Source organism: Microcaecilia unicolor, chromosome 4, assembly GCF_901765095.1.
Source record: "Microcaecilia unicolor chromosome 4, aMicUni1.1, whole genome shotgun sequence".
Taxonomy (NCBI): Eukaryota; Metazoa; Chordata; class Amphibia; order Gymnophiona; family Siphonopidae; genus Microcaecilia; species Microcaecilia unicolor.
The window spans coordinates 318063252-318085800 of record NC_044034.1 but is presented as its reverse complement, the minus strand read 5'-3'; the positions used below and the strand labels follow the sequence as shown (position 1 = coordinate 318085800).

Sequence of the window (22549 nt, the reverse complement as noted above, 5' to 3'; positions counted from 1 at the left end):
ACGTACTGTGTTTAACCGTTCTACGTGCCAATTATGCAAATAAGTCAAGAAAGGCTTTCCACTCCATGGAAATATTCAAACCTTTTGGAGTTACTGTTTGCAATACAAATACCCATCTTTGCTCCTTCTGTCTAAGCAAACGTCATATACAACCTCTTCTTTCTGTAATTCTAATCTGTTCCAAAACAATGCAATGTAAATCTGAAAAAGCATGTTGCTTCTCCAAACAATAAGACACCACTGGTTCATAGGTCTTCCGTGCCTGTATACAATGTCTATGTTCTATAAGATTAATCTTTAAAGAACGAGAAGTTTGTCCCACATAGTATAAACTGCATGGACAACACAAAAGATGTATCACATTTTCTGACGTGCAAGTGGTATAGCTCTGAGAGGATATCGTAAACACAATGGTAAAGATTATTAAAAAACATCTTCCAATATTGGATGTTTATCCATGTTTTCAGTGCTCACGAATTTTGTGTTTCAACAAAATAATCTAAATGATATGTTACGTACTGCAGAAACTTGGAACTGTGAAGCTTCTGCCATTGAAAGACGGGGACACCACAAAGCTTGTGGTCGTTGCTCGGTATGTTCTGTCATGTGGTATTCTAGCCAATTTACAGATGTTCATACTGGCAAAGTATATCCTCTCACAGCTATTACCACTTGCACTGGCCATTGTTGGAAAATAACCTAGTAAATGACGACAGATAAAAGACCTATACAGTCCATCCAGTCTGCCCAACAAGACAAACTCATTTTACATGGTATGCGATACTTTGTATGTACACCCAAGCTTGATTTGTCCTTGCTACTCTCAGGGCACAGACTGTAGAAGTCTGCCCAGCATTGTTCTTGTACTAAAAGTTCTGAAGCTAACGTCGAAGCCCCTTAAAATTTACACTCTAGCCAATCCCCATCTATTCAGTCATGATCAGGGCATAGACCGTAGAAGTCTGCCCAGCACTGGTTTTGCTTCCCAAATTACCGATGTCGCCACCCAATCTCCGCTAAGATTCCGTGGATCCATGCCTTCTAAACAGGATTCCTTTGTGTTTATCCCACAGATGTTTGAATTCCATTACCGTTTTTCTCTCCACCGCCTCCTGTGGGAGGGCATTCCATATATCCACCATCCTTTCCATGAAAAAATATTTCCCGACATTACTCCCGAGTCTGCCCCCCTTCAACCTCAATTCATGTCCTCTAGTTCTACTGCCTTCCCGTCTCCGGAAAAGGTTTGTTTGCAGATTAATACCTTTCAAATATTTGAATGTCTGTATTATGTTACCCCTGTTTCTCCTTTCCTCCAAGGTATACATGTCCAGGTCAGCAAGTCTCTCATCGTACGTTTTGCACCACTTCTAGTCTTTTTACATCTTTAGAAAGATACAGCCTCCAAAACTGAACACGATACTCCAAGTGGGGCCTCACAGACTTGCAGAGGGGCATCAACACCTCCTTTCTTCTGCTGGTTATACCCCTCTCTGTGCAGCCTAGCTTCCTTCTGGCCATGGCCGTCGCCTTGTCACATTGTTTCTTCACCTTCAGATCCTTGGACACTAACACCACAAGGTCTCTCTCGAGACGAGCTTACTAATCTCTCCCCTCCAATTCGGTATCTCTCTTTTGGGTTTCTGCACCCCAAGTGCATCACTCTGCATTTCTTGGCATTACATTTTAACTACTGTAATAATACTGGGGTAACACTACATCCTGGCTTCAAAGTATAAAACTATATACTATGTAGAAATCGTTATATTCTTTCTGTACTTACCTATTTTTATTTCATTCTTTACTATGCTGTGTTTACACAGCATAGTAAAAAATGAAATAAAAATAGATAAGTACAGAAAGAATACAACGGTTTCTACATACCTGTTTCCCCGAAAATAAGACATCCCCTGAAAATAAGACCTAGTAGAGGTTTTGCTGAATTGCTAAATATAAGGCCTCCCCCGAAAGTAAGACCTAGCAAAGTTTTTGTTTGGCCCCAATGGGACATGGACACAGAAACCTTAATTTTTTTCGCTGCAACCCAAAGACGAAATAACATAAAAGAAATGCAAGAAACAAGACTGAGGTGGAAAAATCTATCGTCCAGCGGACTCCTACCATCCTCCTTCACGCTTTTGTGAAGATCAACTACCGGTAAGTGAGCCCTGAAAGAAAAGAAACATCCCCCTTGCAGAAATAATAAAAGAAAAAAAAATTAATAACCGAGCCCTTTCGGCGCTGCTCCATCGCCCAAGGGCTAAGTCAGACTACAAGGATGGAAAGTGTTGCGAATGTACAGGAGGAGCGCATAAAGCGCCACCAACGGGGAACGGAGCTACCGTAGAATTTTTTTTTAACGTTTGTAAAATGGTAGGGATGATCCTGCGCCCTAAGCCCTCTCACAACCTCCTGAGACCCCCAGCCAGAGCAGCCCGGCCCAACATTCCATTACCTTCCCTAGTTCATACCCCTCCTCCATTCCCAGCCCGGCCAGGGCGGCTCTGCTCCACTCGAGTCCTGCGGTCACTGTGGGCAGATAGGCGAGCCATGGCATACTTCTGCAGGATACCGCCCCCCACTTCAATACTGTTCCCGACCGCCACAGTCCCCCTACTACTCCCGAATAAGACATCCTCTGAAAATAAGACCAAGCGCATCTTTGGGAGCAAAAATTAATATAAGACACTGTCTTATTTTCGGGGAAACACGGTAGTTATATATTAACTGCCAGACCCTCGACCATTCTTCTAACTTTGGAGATCCTTTTTCTTCATTTCTACCCCTCCAGGGTATCCACTCTATGGGCTATCTTTGTGTCATCTGCAAAAAGGCAAACCTTTCCTTCCAACCCTTCAACAATATCTCCCACAAAAATATACTAAACAGAATCGGCCCCAGCACCGACCCATGAGGAACTCCACTGCTCACCTTCCTTTCCTCCGAGCAGATTCCATTTACCGCCACCCTCTGCCACCCAGTTTCCTATCCAGTTCACCACTTTTGGTCTAAGTTCAGCCCTTTCAGCTTATTCACATGTCTTCTGTGGGGAACAGTACCAAAGGCTTTGCTGAAATTCAAGTAGATTACATCTAGAGCACGTCCTTCGTCCAGTTCTTTGGTCACCCAGTCAAAGAAGTCAAGATTCGTTAGGCAGAATTTTCCTTTGGTAAAGCCATGTTGCCTCAGGTCCCATAACCTGTTGGTTTCTAGGAAGTTAACTATCTTTTCTTTCAGCAACGATCCCATTATTTTTCCTACCACCGACGTGAGACTTACAGATCTGTAGTTTCCCACTTCTTCCCCGTCTCCAATTTTGTGAAAAGGGATCACATCTGCTCGTCTCCAATCTTGCAAAACCTCTCCTGCCTCTAAAGATCTATTAAATAAATCTTTAAGAGGTTCCGCCAGGACCTCTCTGAGCTTCCTCAGTATCCTGGAATGTATCCCATCTGGCCCCATTGCTTTGTCCATCTTCAGATTCTCAAGCTGTGTATAAACGCTTTCTTCCGTAAACAGCGCAGTATCCACTCCATTCCCAGATGTTCCCTCAGCAGCCGACCTCGATCCTTCTCCAGGAGTTTCCTCCGTGAACACCAAAGAGAAGTAATTGTTTAATATGTTCACTTTAGCCTCATCACTCTCCACATAGCCATTCTCATTATCTTTTCAGTCTTGCAATTCTATTCCTATCTTTTCTCTAATATATCTGAAAAAGGTCTTGTCACCTCTCTTTAGCCATTTTTTCTTCCGGTTTTGCTAGCCACATTTCCCTCTTTGCTTCTTTGAGTTTAATCCGATAATCTTTTCCACGATCCTCTTGTGAGTTTTGTTTTGTTATTTCTTGAACAAAGCCTCTTTTGCTCTTATTTTTTCAGCTACTTGTTTGGAGAATTCCTGTTTCTCTTGTTTTTGTTTACTTTCCTCACGTAAAGATTAGTTGCCATATTTATAGCAGCCTTTAGCTTTGGCCACTGATTTTCCACTTCTACGCCTTGCCAACAGCTCCTTCTGCAGATATTCCCCCGTTTTATCAAAATCAGTACATCTGAAATTCAGTACTTTGAGTTTTGTGCATCCGCACTCCGCCTTATATCAAAACCATATGGTGTGATGATCACTATTACATAGGTGGGCACCCACCCGGATGCTGGAAACACTTCCTCCATTCGTGAGCACTAGATCTAGCATCAACCCTTCCCACATGGGTTCCCATCACCATTTGTCTGAGCAAAGCACTTTGACTGGCGTCCACAACCTCCCTACTTCTTTCCGATTCTGCAGACGGGACATTCCAATCCACCTCAGACGAGCTGAAATCTCCCCAACAGTAGCACCTCCCCTTTCATACTAATCTTTTGAATATCTTCTATCATATCCTTGTCTAGTTTCTCCTGGAAGCAGAATACTGAGCTAGACGGACCACTGGTCAGACCCAATATGGCTTTTCTTATGTTCTGTGCACTTCTATGTGCCTAAGTTGAATAACTAATCTTGTACTTTGAGTTTAAAAATTTGCTATGCGCTTATGTCAAACCAAGCCTTAACACAGTTGGCTCATGCACAAAACTCATTTTAAGATAGGGTGCTCATGGTAGAGCACAAAACTGTGGGCACAAGCTTGAGCTAAGCTGTAAATAAAGCCTAGCACACTTACATCTGCTCCAAAATGAGTTGAAAAGCTTAGTAAATTGGTTCCAGAGTATGTGTTAAGAACTTCAAAATTAAGACAACACACACTGACCATAAACTGTCATAACAAAATGAGCAAAGCCAATGTACCCAATTAGAATTATCACTACGCATACCTCTCTCTAATCAGCAATGCTGATAGTAAATAAAAATACAGTACACAAAATAAACCACCAAGGCCCAGATGCACAAAACCTAACGAGCCCACAACTTGCGTTTTAAACTGGTTCCAGCCAGTTTAAAACGCAAGTAGTTCACCCCGGGCATGCACTAAGGGCATTTTCCCTGCCACGGTAGCAGGCAACGAAAACGGAATGCAAATGATTGAAAAGCTATTATAATGAGCTGCACTACCGTTGCAGCCCATTATAATGAGATGCACTACCGTTTTTCCGATTCCCTTACCGTAGGAACCCTAACGAGATGTCTGACCTCTTGTTAGGGCTCCTGTGAGGGAATCGGAAAGGAAAAGGGCCCCCAAAAAAGGTAAAAAAGAAAAAAAAAAAAGCAGGGAGCGCATGTGAGGGGCGTCCTTTAAGGACGTACTCTCCCTGCGCTTCTGAGAGACGTCTTTTATTTCCGCTCTGCCGGCGCTGGTGTTTTTCCCCCCCTTCTATTTTGTCTTCGCCGCCCCTCCACAGCAAAACTTTTATGTTTTCCTGGTTGCCGGAGAATCGGGAAGTCCCTTTAGATTAGGCTCCTCTTCCTGGTCTCTTCAGCCAATCAGAGCGCGTTTCGCTGACAACAGCCAGCTAAGCCCGCTTTGATTGGCTGAAGAGACCAGGAAGAGGAGCCTAATCTAAAGGGACGTCCTGATTCTCCGACTCAGGTACCGAAGGACTAGAGAATACAAGTGAGCTACAACGAGTAGCTCATTTGCATTCCCTATTGTTGATGCATTCCCGTTCCCTACCGATTCGCTATGGAATCGGTAGGGAACGGGAATTACCAATGTCTTTAATGCATCTGGGCCCATGTTTTATTCAAACCTTATCCAAGAGGAGAGGAGGCACAGAAAGGCCAAAAGAGAAACGGTCAAAAGAACCAACCAGTGGCTATATTTCAAAAGCAACCTTTGGTATAATAAAGGGTGCTTATATTGTCCTACCATACAGAGGTTCTATCAAGTGCGTTACTTTTAATATGCATGTGTCCACTTATGAGCCTTTTTTCCCCAGTTTTAGTGATTTTTTTTTTATATATATACTGATTTTTTAAAAATCCTTGCAATAGATGTTACAGGACCCCTTACAAAGGCCTGTGTATCAAAGCATGACCCATGTTGGGTTGTTTTACCTGAATATTGCAAATCAATGAATATGAATTGAAGAATAAACATTGTTCTTTGGATTTAACAACTACTTGCAGTTTTTGTAACTTGTTTGTGGAGATCTCCACTCTTGTGGCGTTTTATTATTTATAGGGACACACAATATACTTATTACAAGGACCAAATATGCCCCTTATTGAAACCCTGGCAAGACTTTAATAAGTGTATTTTTTGTACACATTAATATTCTGCAGGCAAATTTCTTTCCCAAGTGAACAAGCTGTACTGTCAGCCAGGAACCACTCTTCAAAAACAGTAGATCAAGTACAGAACGAAGAGAACATTAGAACAGGAACCCTCGCAATCACACAGATGTGCCAAACACAGCGAAGATGAGACAAAATAGAAGTTAGATGATAAAATGTAATAAGTTTATTAAAACATTCAGTGACTTGATAAGTCATGTTTCGACCACAAAGGCCTGATCCGAAGTCTTATGCAACTGCAGAACTCTCAAGCAAGTACAAAAGCATACTCACTTGAACAGGTACAGCAATAACTACATACTTGAACCATTGCTAAATACACTGAGCTTCAGCAAACCAGTTATTCAAAAGGAAAACAGACACGTAGTTCCCCTAAGATTCCCTTAAAAACATCAACCATGTTCCCTGAATGTCCGGATTAAAGATGATATGTTGAAACCTTCTGCTCAGTGTGCTGTTGTGGCTAAGAAAGCAAATAGAATGTTAGGTATTATTAGAAAAGGAATGGAAAACAAAAATGAGGATGTTATAATGCTTTTATAACGCAACATGGTGCGACCACATCTCGAATATTGTGTTCAATTCTGGTCGCCGGATCTCGAAAAAAGATATGGTGGAATTAGAAAAGGTGCAGAGACAGGCGACGAAAATGATAAAAGGGATGAGACGACTTCCCTATGAAGAAAGGCTAAGGCAGCTAGGGCTCTTCAGCTTGGAGAAAAGGCAGCTGGGGGGAGATATAATAGAGGTCTATAAAATAATGAGTGGAGTGGAACGGGTAGATGTGAAGCATGTTTACGCTTTCCAAAAATACTAGGACTAGGGGGCATGTGATGAAGCTACAATGTAGTAAATTTAAAACGAATCGGAGAAAATTTTTCTTCACTCAACGAGTAATTAAACTCTGGAATTCGTTGCCAGAGAATGTGGTAAAGGCGGTTAGCTTAGCGGAGTTTTAAAAAGGTTTGGACGGGGAGGAAGTGACGTCACGGTGCTGAATGGCCGCCTGAGCTGAGAGCTCACGCACCCATCGCCTTTAAATTGCTTTTTTCACCCTCAATTGAGAGCCGTTTGGTCCAGGTGGGCAGACTGTATCAAAGGGAAGAGGTACTGTTCCCGATATGAGTAAAAAAAAATCGCAATGCCAATGCATAAAGAAGCGTCCAGCTCCTAGGCATTCAAGCAGAGGCCCTCTGCACCACGTGCCACCCACAGCGCACTCACACTCAAGAGTCAGATTCGGCAGGGTCACAATCGGAAGAATGCCCTGTGCTGCGATCGAGGGAGCTGCCGACGGAGCTGGTAGAATCGTTACGGGTGATATAGGAGGAGATTAAATCCTCAAAGATCGAGATTCTTGATCACAGAGACAATGGGAGCAGATCTGCTCAAGTTGGGTGGCCGTGTGGAGGATTTGGAGGGCAGAGTGGATAAGCAGGCAGATCTTCCTCTCTTTACGCGGACCTCCAGTTCAGTGAGTAATTTAGAGAACCAGGGGGCGACGGAGCAACCTCCGATTTAGGGGTGTCCCGGAAAATGGGGACTCTGAAGATGTGTCAACAGTGGTCCGTACAATTTGTGAAAAACTTCTGGACTCAGAGTCTACTACAGAGATGGTGGTGATTGAAAGGGCTCACAGAGCATTTGGGAAGCCAGCAGAAAATAGACCGAGAGATATTATTGCAAGATTTGCTTCCTCGAGTATTAGAGAGTGTCTGCTGCAAAGTGCTCAGCAGGTCCCATATGTTAACTTTAATGAAGCTAAAGTTCAGATTTATCAGGACCTTTCTGCTTTCACACTTACTCATAGGCGCCTTATGAAACCAGCGCTGGAAATCCTGGCTAAGGGGAAAATCTCCTACAGATGGGCTTTTCCCTTTGCTCTACATTTCATGTTAAATGGGAAAATTCAGAGGGTCCACCAGCGTGGAAGGTGCTGCACGAGGCTGGACTGTCTCCTACGGCTACTCCACCCTCAGAAATAACTGCGGCTACAAAAGAGCACTTTCAAAAATGGAACAGGGACGTGCCTGGATCAGAAGCTGCATCTGCTGTTGCTTAATCTTTTAAACTGACTGATAACGGTTCAAGAAGTTTTCATGTTTATCCTGCTGTTTTCTAGACGGGGAAAATGGGGCCAGGGGCTTATAATAGGTTATTAGCTGGGTGTAGAGGGGGGTGTTAGTTGAATAATGTAAGGTGGAGGTCTGTAAGGGGTGGGGGGGGATGGGTCCGGGTGAGTTTGTTGGGCATTGTGGTATCTTTTCTCTTGTTTGCCCAGTCAGTGTTCTTTAGGGAGCTTTGTCTGGTGTGAAAAGAGAGGGGGGTTGGGTGAAGGGTAGGGAGGATGTGTGTGGGAGGCGAGTGTGGTAATGTGTGTGAGGAGGGGGGAAGGGGGAATGGGCTGTGGGGTTCTCACTGTAGGGGAGGAATGTCTGTTCTAATTACTATAAGATGTGCACAGATTTAAAGATAATATCTTATAACGTTAAGGGCATGAATATGCCTCAAAAGAGAGAAGTTTTTTTAAGGAACTAAAGCAGTTAAGGCAACACATGGTTCTCTTGCAGGAGAAGCACCTTCGCCGCATGCATTAAAAACTTCTCTCCCATCCCAGTTACCCGTTGGCCTGTTTTGCTTCCTCTGCTGAGGGCTCCAAGAAGTGTGGGGTGGCAGTACTGATTCATTCTTCGGTGCCAGCCCAAGTAGTGAGTGTGAGGAGGGACCCGGAAGGGCGTTTCTTGTTTCTACATATTAAGATAGACCACGTGGACCTAACGTTGGCATCTATTTATGCCCCAAATAGTGGTCAAGTGGAGTTTTATATGAAGTTGACAAATTCATTGGCCGCATTTGTCCAAGGGTCACTGATTCTGGGGGGAGACTAACGCTGTGGTGAATCCCACTTTAGATCGTTCAGGGGTCATTAGTACAGAGGGCAATAAGGAATCATTGGCACTGGGGTCATTAGCTTACTCGTTGGGCACATTGGATCTGTGGAGATTGACACATGCTAAGGACAGAGATTACACATATTCTCCAGTACATGATTCCTACTCTCGCATTGATTATATACTCCTTGATACTGCATTGGTAGAGCGGGGTCCAGCGGCAGGAGTGGGAAGTATAACAATATCGGACCATGTCCCAGTTTGGGTTTCCTTGCCATTTATCAGTACGGAATCAAAGGATAGGAGATGGGTGCTGAATACTAGTGTGTTGCAGGGAGGGGAGGTAGTGGAGGGCTATAGGAAAGTTTTAAAGGAATACTTGGAGTTCAACATGGAATCAGGGCCAGCGCTCCACACGGTTTGGGATGCCATGAAGGCGGTCTCTAGGGATTATTTTTTTGCAAATAGCTAGCCAACGTTCACGTGTTCGTAAGGCTCAGATAGTGAGCTGTATGGACAGAATTCAAATTTTGGAAGAACAGCATAAGGCCAGTGGCTCACCTCAGATTTTGCAAGACTTGCGTGGGCAGAGACTGCAGTTAGACTCCATTTACTTGGAGCATCTTAGCTTTTTGCAAGTGAGAAATAAGGTTGGTTCTTATGAGTTTGCCAATAAGGCTGGACGTCTCCTTGCTATGCGGTTATGTAGGCAAAAAACAGAACGCATGGTCACTCATGTAAGAGATAGGAAAGGTGGTGTTACGTACATCTGAGCTTATTCGCAGGCGTTTTAGGGACTTTTACCAAACTCTATAAGCGCAAGAGATTAGCCCTCCCTTAGAGACTATAGAAGAGTATTTGGCAGTGATCTTTCTTCGTAGTCTTCCTTCTTATAAGACTCCGGGGCTGGATGGGTTTCCTAATGAGTTTTATAAGAAATTTGCTTCTGAGCTGGCTCCACTCCTTGCACACTTGTTTAATCAGGTGGGTGTTGGGGAATCCTTGCCTTTGTCTATGAAGGATGCGTGGATAGCGGTGTTGCCCAAACCAGATAAGGACCATATTGAATGTGGCTCATATCGGCCTATTTCGGTCTTGAATGCTGATGTTAAAATATTAGCAAAAGTCTTGGCGAGTCGCTTGACCCCGCTGCTTCCGGTGCTTATACATCCTGACCAAGTGGGCTTTGTGTCATATAGAAAGGCAATGGATAACATAAGGCAGGTAGTTGATTTAATGCATTTAGCTAAGAGAGATCAGAGGCCTTTGTATCTTCTTGGCTTGGATGCGGAAAAAGCCTCTGACAGGGTTCATTGGCCCTTAACGTATAAGGTTCTGGAGGTTTTTGGGTTTGGGGCGCAGTTCCGGGGTTGGATACAGGCATTCTACGATTCTCCTAGAGCGTGTGCGCGGGTCAACTGGAGTTAACTCGGAGCTGTTTTCTCTATACAGAGGAACTCGTCAAGGATATCCTGTCTTCTTTATTATTTGCAATGGTAATGGAGCCTTTTGCCTCTAGGGTGCGGATGAATCCGAATATCTCTGAAGTTAATAAAGCGGGTAGGATGCATAAAATGGCTCTGTTTGCGAATGATGTTTTGTCGTTCGTGACCCGGCCCTTAACTACGCTCCCTAACCTTCTACGAAAAGAGTATTCGGCAGTGTCTGGGTTCAAAGTAAACATGACAAAGTCGGAGGCTTTGAATGTCACTCTTTCGGTAGAACTAGGGGATTCTTTGAAGTCTTCCTTTCCATTTTGCTGGGCTACTAAGGGAATTCGTTATTTGGGGGTAAATGTGACCTCAAACCTTTCTGAACTTTTTTCAGCAAACTATAAGGGCTTGGCTAGAGCGATTGCAGCAGACTTGGAGAGGTGGGGGGATTTGGCTGTTTCATGGTTTGGCAGGATAGCTATTGTTAAGATGAATGTTTTGCCACACTTGTTATATTTCATTTCAAGTTTTACCTGTAATGATGCCCAGGCAATTTCTTGCAGCGTTGCAGGATCGCATTGTGCGCTTCATCTGGGCTGGTAAGCGCCCGCGGATGCCTCGTTCCCTCCTTTATCAAGATAGGAGGAGGGGGTGGGATGGGAGTCCCTAACCTACTCTGGTATTATAGGGCGGAACAAGGGAGGGCAGCAGTTGAATGGTATCAGGACTATCCGGATAGGCAATGGGTACATTTGGAGCAGTATTCTGTGGGTCAGAGGCCGTTGGGTGCACTCATGTGGCTTCAAAGGTCGCATAGATTGTTGGGGGAGGGATCACGTTCATCTATTCATGTTACTCTTCACTACTGGGATAGCCTTTTTCCAAATAGGTGTGTATTGTCTTATCTGTCGCCTATCGTGTTTAATCCTTTGTTTTTGCCTGGAAATATGAGTGGGGTATTTACACAATAGTATGGGGAGGGATTGAGAGCCTGGGGTCAAGTGTTTGAGGTGGACAAGATGCTGTCTTTTACTGCCCTAGCAGAGAGATATCCTGTGGTGGGGAAGGATGAATTTGCGTATTGCCAGTTGTCTCATTTTCTCAAGACAGCGGCCATACAATCGGTAATAGGTAGGGAAAAGTTAAGTTTGGAAGAGATCTGTGAGAAGCTCTCATCCTACTACTACTACTACTAACTAGCATTTCTAAAGCGCTACTAGGGTTACGCAGCGCTGTACAATTTAGACATAGAAGGACGGTCCCTGCTCAAAGAGCTTACAATCTAAAAGACAAGAGAACAATCTAAAGACAAGTGAACAATCTAGAGGACGAGTGAACAGTTAATCTGATAGAGTGGATAGATAGGGGCATTCTGTCTATCTAGAGCGGTTAGGCGCCGAAGGCAGCATAGAAGAGGTGAGTTTTAAGCAGAGATTTGAAGATGGGTAGGGAGGGGGCATGGCGTATGGGTAAAGGAAGATTGTTCCAGGCATAGGGTGAACCTCTGGAGGTTTGATTAGTTGCCTATATAAATGTAGTAGTGCGCAGACTTCACTTTATACTCTTCATAGGAGGGGTTGGCGTGGGGAGCTGGGCATGGTCTTGAGGGATGCTAACTGGGAGAGGACAGAACGAGCGGAGGCGAGGGTGTCTTCTCATATATCTTTTAAAGAGAATGCAGTGAAAGTATTGTTTAGATGGTACCTTACACCTGTCTCCAGCGTATATATCCAGCCTCCTCAGGCTTGTGCTGGAGGGGGTGTGGCAAAAGGGGAACAATGGGGCATGTGTGGTGGACCTGTGTAAAAGTCAGAGCGTTCTGGAAAGCGATACACAGTAGGTTGCAGAACTGGGTGGGGTGCACAGTTACCTGGGCTCCTGAGGTCTTCCTCTTTTCTGTGAAGGCCGTGGGCTTAACACCTGCTCAACAGGCATTGATAAGGCAGGCATTGTGTGCAGCCAGGGTGGTCATAGCTTGTTATTGGAAACAGGCTGTGGTTCCATCAGTCACGAGATGGCTTCATAAATTGAAATATGTTTGTGAAATGGAGAGGCTCTTAACAGAGCGTAGGCAACCGAAGAGTAAATGGCATTCTGTTTGGAAACCTTTTATTCTTAGAGCTCAGAGTGAATAGTGAGAGCTGCGAGAGTGGTGTATGGTTGGATGTGTCAAGGGATCTTCCTGTGGAATGGTAGGGTGGGAGGAATGGAAGGAAAGAGTGGTTACTGAGGGGGATATATTTTCTAGTTAAAACTTTCAAAAATATTTGAAGTTTCTTGTGGTTTTTATATGGATGTTGAAACGGTTGGAAGGCGGTGCTTATGAAGCTTGTATAAGCCTGTATAAGTTATGTTATAATGTGTTGTAAGTTTGCTCAATGAGTGTTTTGTCATGTTTTAACAGTGAATAAAGAATTCATGCAAAAAAAAAAAAAAGGTTTGGACGGCTTCCTAAACGAAAAGTCCATAGACCATTATTAAATGGACTTGGGGAAAATCCACTATTTCTGGGATAAGCAGTATAGAATGTTTTGTACTTTTTTGGGATCTTGCCAGGTATTTGTGACCTGGTTTGGCCACTGTTGGAAACAGGATGCTGGGCTTACATTTGAAATAGTAACTTTTTTTATGGGCAATCCTTTTCATTCCCCCCTCCCCTGTTAAGAATTATTAGAAATTATTGCAGGCTACAAGAAAACTGATTTCTTCTTGAGTCCCCTTCCCCCCCACACCCCCAAACCATTGAAATGCGGAGGCTGACAAACCTTCCTTAAAGGGAATGGGTCTGTAGCAGGGAAAAAAAAAACAGAACAAAAAAGCAATTGAAATGGTACCGCCGGATGAAGTTTTATAATATTAAAGTAACTTTACGAGGCTTTGGGCCCTGTTCACTAAGATGTACTAGCGTTTTGCTTAGACACCCATATATTGTTATGAGGGGCTCTAGCGTTAGCGTGCGCAAATTTTAGCGCGCACTAAAAACGCTAACACGCCTATAGCGCAGTTTAGTAAACAGGGCCCTTTGTTAATTTCATTAACCTCCCTTATTACCCTTCAGAAACCAAGCGTTTCAGTTTACCACACCCTAAAGCGACAATTATCCGTCTTGAACCTATTTTAAGGCACACAAAAATTAACATTTTTAACGTTAAAAACACTAAGACAAAGTCACACGCAGTCCTTATTTCCCGCGTTAGCGCGGTACACACTGCGAAACCCATCTAAACCTTACATATTAGGATTACATACAATTATGCACGTTTACACAAACATATAAAGGGGAAAAAGGTTTTATTGTTAATAGAGTGATCAAATTGGGCGTAGAGGGAGGGCGCCAGCGTTTCCCGCATTGGCGCAAAAAGCAGAGACCGTCACGTCAGCAGTACAGGCCGCGCAGGCCCTAGGAGACGAGACATAACACCTACAATTACAAACAAACAACATTCTTAAACATCGACAGACATATTGCCTACCTATACACACACACACACACGTTATGAAGATAACGAGGGCCAGAAATTAACTCCTTACTTATCACGTTTCCCCGGTGAAGAATGTTGAATTTTGCGTCGACCATTGCCGCAACAACTCCTCAACCTGCCCGCACGCGGGCCACCTCCAGAAGACGAAAAAAGAAAAATACCCACACTTTACAATAAAGTTAATGCAACTACTCACAAAGTTTTGGGCATTTCATCATCCATGGTGCTCACGGCTCGAGCCTCTCAGTTCCAGTCACTCACCGAGTCCCGACTCCGTTCGCTTTCACCCCAACCCTAACCCTTTCTCCTCCGGTGATGGCGGGCGTTGTATCTTTGGCACAGCTGGTGTCCTCTACACATCGGCCTTCACATTCAACCACCAACACTCCCTCTGCCAAGAAGAACAATGATGAAAGGTTTAAGTTTAACAACAAAAAAAAACACAAAAACTCAAACCGTCACAAGATGGCGGGCCAGGAGACGGACGGCTGCGCTCCAGAAGAACACACGCACAAGAACTAGCCCCACCCCTTCCGCCCTTCCACTTTTGTGAAAGAAATGCTTTCAGTATGGAATTAATTTTGTATTATGTATTTATTCACAGGTAGTAATAATTATGATAAGGCTATTACAATGTAGAAAAAAAAATTGACAATAAGTGAAAGATAAATAAGACAGAAAAAAAAAGGATGCTAAAATATGAATGCGCCGCCCGGGAATCGAACCCGGGTCGCAAGAATGGGAATCTTGCATGATACCACTACACCAGCGGCGCTCAGTGCAAACAGCTTTATCCAAAAGGTAAATAAAGACTTCTTTCCTGCCTGATGAATAAGTTTTTGTCAAAATTATCAATAGAAATCAAACAAAATAAAATGGAAAAGAAAATACAACTTTTTAAAATAAAGAAAATAAAACTTTTTAAAATAACTTCAAGACCTTGGGGGGGGGGGGGAGGGGCCCCTTCTTATAACTTGCTTATGCATCCCCTGCCTTTCTATCATTCCCTTTTTGGTCCTAATCTCTTATGATTTTGTATATTTTACCTTTTCATCTCTTCCTTGTGCTTTCCCTTTATTTTTTATCTGCCTTGTTTTTGTTTTATGCTTATTATCCATTTTTTAAATTAAATTGCAAACAGATACTTTATAATCACTTTGCAGTATAGTCAAATACATTTTAACTCTGAACTTGTACATTATCTATTTTAAAAAAACATACAAGTTTAAGGGGTTGTTTTACCAAGCTGTGATAAAAAGTGGCTTTAGCACACCCGTCCACTCTGGTCTTTCCTGCACCCTAAGGCCATTTTTACCACTGCCAGAAAATGGCCATGTGCTAATTTTGAGCCTCCTATCAAGCTGCATTTGCAGCTCTCGCTGTGGTAATGCTGACAAAGCACATTCACTTTGAATGGGCTCCATCAGCACTGCCACGCAGGAACTGCTAGCATGTCTTGATAGAAGAGGTCCTTTGCCATTAGTGCAAGCCATTAACAAAAATTAGCACATGAGCCCTTACCGCCACCGATTTGGGCCCAGATGATCAAAAGCCCCACGCTGTTCCAAACAGCGCCCTAAAAATAGCGCCGGGACAGCGCAGGGCTTTTCTGCATCGATGATCAAAGATAATGCATGCAAATCTAAGCAGCGCTATTATCTTTGATTATCATGTTTAAGTGCGGGAGAATTGTGCCTGAGCATGCGCTCAGCACAATCCTCCCGCACTTGTTTGACAGGTCTGGGCTGTCAAAAGCCCAAACCTGTCAAACAGCCTGCCCAGGCCCGAACAACGAGGGCTGGAGGACCGAACAATGTGTGTCTCCAGCCCCCCCCCAAACCCCCAGAAAACGTTGAGGCCGCCGCCGCTGGCCAAACTCTCTCCCACCCTCCCACCCAGTGACGGGGGGGGCTGGAGGTCCGGTGGACCTCTGGTCCCCCTGACGATCCGACCCCCTCCATGCCCAGGGAGGGCTGGAGATCCAGTGGGTCTCCAGCGCCCCCCCAAACCCCCAGAAATCGTGGTGGCCACCTCCGGCCAAACGCTGTCCCACCCTCCCACCCAGCGACGGGGGGGGGGGGAGGGGGGCTGGAGGTTCGGTGGGTCTCCAGCCCCCCCAAACCCCCAGAATCGTTGTGGCCGCCTCCGGCCAAAGGCTATCACACACTGTTATCCATTGACGCCCCCAGCGTTCTCCATTGAATCCCTGGTGGTCCGTGGTGACCCTCCCTTCCTCCCAGCCGACCCCCCTACCTTTCGTTGGAGGAGCCCCCCCCCCCCCCCCCGTCGATGGATAACAGTGTGTGATAGCCTTTGGCCGAAGGCGGCCACAACGATTTCTGGGGGTTTGGGGGGCTGGAGACCCACCGAACCTCCAGCCCCCCCCCCCCCGTCACTGGGTGGGAGGGTGGCACAGCGTTTGGCTGGAGGCGGCCACCACGATTTCTGGGGGTTCGGGGGAGGGGGCTGGAGGTTCGGTGGGTCTCCAGCCCTCCCTGGGCATGGAGGGGGTTAGGGATAGTTTATAGTTTATAGAATATGCATAGCGTAGTCCACATGACTAAAATTTAGGTGCAGCCTTTTACACCAATGAAAAGCTGGTGTAAATGTAACATGGAACAAGTTATTCTATAACACTGTGTGTATATTTTAGGAATGCCCATGACCTGCCCATACTCCTCCCATTGCCATGCCCACTTTTGAGATCCATGCGGTAGATTTACAAGGAGTACTTTTATAGAATACACTTAACAAGTAGTGCACATAAATTCTAATTACTGACAATTGGTGCAGATAATTGCTTGTTAACATCCAATTATTTGCACTGATTGGCTTGTTAACCAATTGAGTTTCACAGGCAAATCAGAATACACCCAGGTTTGTGTGCAATTTTAGTCTTACTATGTAGAATTTGCAGGCTAGGGGCCAATTCTATCACTTAGAACATAAGAATAGCCATACTGGGTCAGACCAATGGTCCATCTAGCCCAGTATCCTGCTTCAAGCAGTGGCCAATTCAGGTCACAAGTACCTGACACAATCCTAAACAGTAGCAAGATTCATGCTACTGATTCCAGGGACAAACAGTGGCTTTCCCCATGTCTATCCCAAGAGCAGTCTATGGAATTTTCCTCCAGGAATTTGTCCAAACCTTTTTTTTTTTTAACCGATACACTAACCTCTGATACTGCAGTCTCTGGCAATGAGTTCCAAAGATTAAGTATTCATTGAGTGAAAAAAAAAAAAATCCTCCTGTTTTAAAAGTAGTACCATGCATAGGAGCCAGCTCTGTGGGTACAGGTAATTTCCATTAGGTCGTAGCTATGCCCACCCAATCTTGGCTCAGGCCCACCCAGGTAGCCGACAGCTCTCCGGTCCTCCTCCTCCAGTCCTACTGCAATTGTGCCTACGTTTGTTTTGTTTGTTTTTACTGCAGGCGGTTCAGACGGGTCCTAAATTGACCCAGAAGTTGTAGGCCATAGTGCTGTAGCTACACACTGGTGCCGCTACTGTCGCTCACTGCCTCCATCCGGTGTGAACTCTGCTCCTGCTCTGCCATGCTCTCCCCCTCCCCCCATGCGCCCAACACCACAGTGCTGCACAGCGAAATCTGCCGACTGCCGTCAGTGTCCCGCAGTTCCCGCTGCAGCTGGAAAGATCAGCCTTTTCCCCCCAGGCCTCAGCACTCCTCCATGGCTCCACAACAGTACACACAGAAGGGAGAATAGTGTGTTGAGTTCACTGAGGCCACTACCAAAGACCATCTGCCCAGGAAAAAAAAATAATTTTAAGTTAAAAGGTAAAGTCAGTTTAATGCTGCTGGCTAGTGGTTCCAGTGGGCTTCTGGGTAGGGTGGGCTCTTCACTGACTAGGGCAAAAAAAAATTATATATATATATATATATATATATATATATATATGCATGGAAAGGCAGAACTGTAATTACACCAGGCTCTAAAACACCAATACACTACCTTGTGGAAAAAAAAAAGGGCTGCAAATACTACACGCTAGCAGCATACTGTATCTTGATCACACATGAAAAACACATGACACAACAAATATGAAGGCAAAATACTGAATGGAAAGTTACCTCAAGAAGTCAGACTCAGCTTGCAGCAATACTAGAAAAATTGAAACTTACATGCAAAATATCACAGATGCACATTTCTAAAAGCTGACATATTCCAATTAATAAATTCTGAATAAAATACTTTTTTTTTCTACCTTTGTTGTCTGATCATTTAGTTTTTCTATTCGCTTTGGTCCCAGTGTCTTCTGTTTTATGCAGTGTCTTCTTTCCGTTTGATATTTTTTCTCTCACCATGTCCACCATCCTCCTGTGTCCTTATGTGTTCTGTCTACCATCTGTAGCCCACTGTCCCTAACCTTTCTCCAGTTTTAGCATCTGCCTTCAAAGTGTTCCGATCCAGCCCTTAAATTCAACAATTTCCCCTCCATCCACATCCAGCATTTCCCCTCTCTCCCCTCCGCTCCATTTCCAGCAATTTCTCCTCTCCCTGGGCCCTGCCATCCCATCCAAGTCCATCCTTGGCCCTCTCTGCCCTTCCCTCCTCCATCCACATCCAGCAATTCTCCTCTCTCCCCTCCCCTCCATTTTATTTTTTGAGTGGAGGAGTGGCCTATTGGTTAGGGTGGTGGACTTTGGTCCTGGGGAATTGAGGAACTGAGTTCAATTCCCACTTCAGACACAGGCAGCTCCTTGTGACTCTGGGCAAGTCACTTAACCCTCCATTGCCCCATGTAAGCCGCATTGAGCCTGCCATGAGTGGGAAAGCACAGGGTACAAATGTAAAAAAAAAAATAATTAAAAATACCTTTTTTTCACTAGGCAGTGAAGAGCCCACCCCTACCCCGAAACCCACCAACATTAAATGTTATTAGTTCCCAGGTTAAAATGGTGTTTTTTGGGGGGTAGGGATGATCTGCAGCACCCGGGTTACAAAAAAAATGTTTTAAATTGAATGTAGGTGAGTTTCTGGGTGGAGGTGGGCTCTGCAGTGCCCAGCATATATATAAAAAAATAAGTATATTTAATGCTGGTGCTGGTGTCCTTTGGGGGTGGGGGAGATGCCATACCATGGGGGGATGGGTAGGGGGTAGGACAGGGCTGACGCTAGGCTACAAGAAGTGATGGGGAATAGGGTAGGGCTGATGTCTAGCCATGGGATGGATGGTGGGGAAGGGAAGGGTTACAGGGATGGATGGGGGTAAGATAGAGAAGAAAGGGCTAATGCTGGACTATGGGGATGGATGGAGGGGTAGGGAAGGAAATGAAGGGCAGATACCATGCCTCAGGGATGGATGGGGGGGTACGGAAGGGTAAAGCTGATACCAGGCTACGGGGGTGGATGGGTGGGTTCAGGGCCGGTTTTAGCAAGTGCGGGGTCCTATGGAGACCAATTTGGTGGGGGCCCATCCTAGCCCCGCCCCTATACTAGCCCCGCCCCCACCACACCCCACCCATTGGTAAGATTATTCAATTTTTAGAAAATGTTTTATTTATGAAATTTCAAATAAAGACAAATGAAGCTAAACTTGTACAGAAAAACTGATTGAAATAATAAGCACAATGCTATCATGAAACCCCGCCTCCCAATAAATTATTCAGTTCAAGTCCACAATTAGTAGTTCCAATTCTCATAACCCCAGGGGGTCAGAGGTGCGGACACACAATCTCTCCACTGCAAAACACTATACACAAACTTGTGCAAAAACACAGTCAGAACCTTACCAAACCATAACAGCACTAATTCCAAGGACAGGACGAGCTACAACCTTATGCATGGAAAGGCAGAACTGTAATTACACCAGGCTCTAAAACACCAATACACTACCTTGTGAAAAAAAAAAAAGGGCTGCAAATACTACACGCTAGCAGGATACTGTACCTTGATCACACATGAAAAACACATGACACAACAAATATGAAGGCAAAATACTGAATGGAAAGTTACCTCAAGAAGTCAGACTCAGCATGCAGCAATACTAGAAAAATTGAAACTTACATGCAAAATATCACAGATGCACATTTCTAAAAGCTGACATATTCCAATTAATAAATTCTGAATAAAATACTTTTTTTCTACCTTTGTTGTCTGATCATTTAGTTTTTCTATTCGCTTTGGTCCCAGTGTCTTCTGTTTTATGCAGTGTCTTCTTTCCGTTTGATATTTTTTCTCTCACCATGTCCACCATCCTCCTGTGTCCTTATGTGTTCTGTCTACCATCTGTAGCCCCCTGTCCCTATCCTTTCTCCAGTTTCAGCATCTGCCTTCAAAGTGTTCCGATCCAGCCCTTAAATTCAACAATTTGCCCTCCATCCTCATCCAGCATTTCTCCTCTCTCCCCTCCCCTCCATTTCCAGCAATTTCTCCTCTCTCTGGGCCCTGCCATCCCATCCAAGTCCATCCTTGGCCCTCTCTGCCCTTCCCTCCTCCATCCACATCCAGCAATTCTCCTCTCTCCCCTCCCTCCATTTCCAGCAATTTCTCCTCTCCCTGGGCCCTGCCATCCCATCCAAGTCCATCCTTGGCCCTCTCTGCCCTTCCCTCCTCCATCCACATCCAGCAATTCTCCTCTCTCCCCTCCCCTCCATTTCCAGCAATTTCTCCTCTCCCTGGGCCCTGCCATCCCATCCAAGTCCATCCTTGGCCCTCTCTGCCCTTCCCTCCTCCATCCAGATCCAGTAATTCTCCCCTCTCCCTTCCCCTCCATTTCCAGCAATTTCTCCTCTCCCTGGGCCCTGCCCTCCCATCTGTTCCTCTCTCCCCTGCCCCCCTCCATTCACCCATGTATCCAGCAATTCCCCTCTCTCCCTGAGCCCTGCCATCCCATCCATGTCCCTCTTTCCCCTGCCCCAACTGCCCGCCCTCTTCTCTCTCCCACTATCGATCCCTTTCCTTTTTTTTCTTTTAAATTTACCTCCAGTCTGGCAGCGTCAGTGAAAGTGCTCCCAGTAAAAGCGCTTCTCTTCACTGTGTCCCGCCTTCTTCCGACGTGACGTCGGAAGAAGGCAGGACACAGCGAAGAGAAGCGCTTTTACTGGGAGCGCTTTTACTGGGAGCGCTTTCACTGACGCTGCCAGACTGGAGGTAAATTTAAAAGAAAAAAAAGGAAAGGGATCGATCGTGGGGGAGAGAAGAGGGCGGGCAGTTGGGACGAGCGGCAGCGATCCCCGGGCGGGCAAAACTAGGTCAAGGCTGACTGAGGCGCGCCGTGCGGGGCCCCCCTAAGCGCGGGGCCCTATGCAGCCACCTCAGTCGCCTCGGCCTAAGACCGGCCCTGGGTGGGTTCAAAAGGGAAGGAAAGGGAAGGGCTGATGCCGGGTTACAGGACAATTTCTAATTGTTGATCCTTTATTCTTATTCTGTAATTGATGAGGGTTGTCCCTTTGTTACTAGAATTGATGTTAAGGCTTGCAACAAAGGCTCTGAGAAGCCTCTGCAGGATTTAGTGTTACTTCACAAAGTACCTGGCAGTGAAAGGATTTTTTGTTGCTATTAATGAGGTGATACTAGAATTTGAATACATTGTTCCTATGGAAAGCTGTAAGAAGAAACATTCTAGCTATGTTTTGTATGCTACAGATTCCACAGCAGGTAGAAACAAATCTTGACATAGACAGTGATTTTTCTTATTAGTTAGAAATCTGGGGCTTTATTTCATGCAGTTTTTGATGTGTTGAAGAGTAGACAAATGTTAACAGTTCTGAAAAAAAATAGTTTATTAGCTGGTGAAAATTAATTGTTGAAATAAAAGTAAATTCTGTTAAAAGTACTTTATATTTTAACCCTAGTAGCGCTCTAGAAATGTTAAGTAGTAGTAGTAGTAGTATATTTTCATGTCCCTTTTTTTTTTTTTTTTTTACAAAACTAAAATAAATTATATTTGGGCTCTTCTTTTGTTGTGCCACAGACTGCAGCATTCAGTGTTTTGCCTACATGAACATTACGATTGAGAATAACTGATCTAGATTGTGGGGGTGGGGGTGGGGTGCTAAGCTTTTGTAAAAGGGGCACTTTATTATGCTTCTGCTACCTACCTATATACCTATGGGGCTCATTTTCAAAGCACTTAGACATACAGAGTTCCATAGGTTACTATTAAACTTTCTAATTGTATGTGCTTTGAAAATATGCCTCTATATACACAGTGCCCACTCATATTAGCTCTGGACCCACCCAAAATGTCAGGTCTGACTACGTCACTGGTTTAACACCCCCAATCATTTTGAAAAGTTGGCTCCTATGTAACTTCCTTAATGCCCCCTAGTTTTAGTACTTTTTGAAAGAGTCAAACATTGATTAACGTTTACCCATTCTACACCACTAAGTATTTTGTAGACCTCTATCATATCGCCCCTCAGCCGTCTCTTTTCCAAGCTGAAGAGTCCTAACCTTTTAAGGCTTTCCTCATATAAGAGGAGTTCCATCCCCTTATGTTTAAAACAATTGTATTGAAGAATAAACATGTTAAACCATAACAGTACCTT

General features: G+C 44.7%; 1 protein-coding gene and 1 non-coding gene across 2 annotated transcripts in view; both read right to left on the bottom strand.

Moving 5' to 3' along the window:
• The window catches only part of TIA1 (TIA1 cytotoxic granule associated RNA binding protein), a 104766-nt gene extending 90376 nt beyond the window's left edge, over window positions 1–14390 (bottom strand). Inside the window, 1 exon segment of the mRNA XM_030201899.1 lies at window positions 14231–14390. Coding sequence (XP_030057759.1) covers window positions 14231–14256 — 26 coding nt within the window. The 5' untranslated portion in view covers window positions 14257–14390.
• Window positions 14391–14738: 348 nt separating this feature from the next.
• Window positions 14739–14809, bottom strand: TRNAG-CCC. Its single transcript has one exon. It is a non-coding gene; the product is annotated as a tRNA-Gly (tRNA).
• Window positions 14810–22549: the final 7740 nt, after the last annotated feature.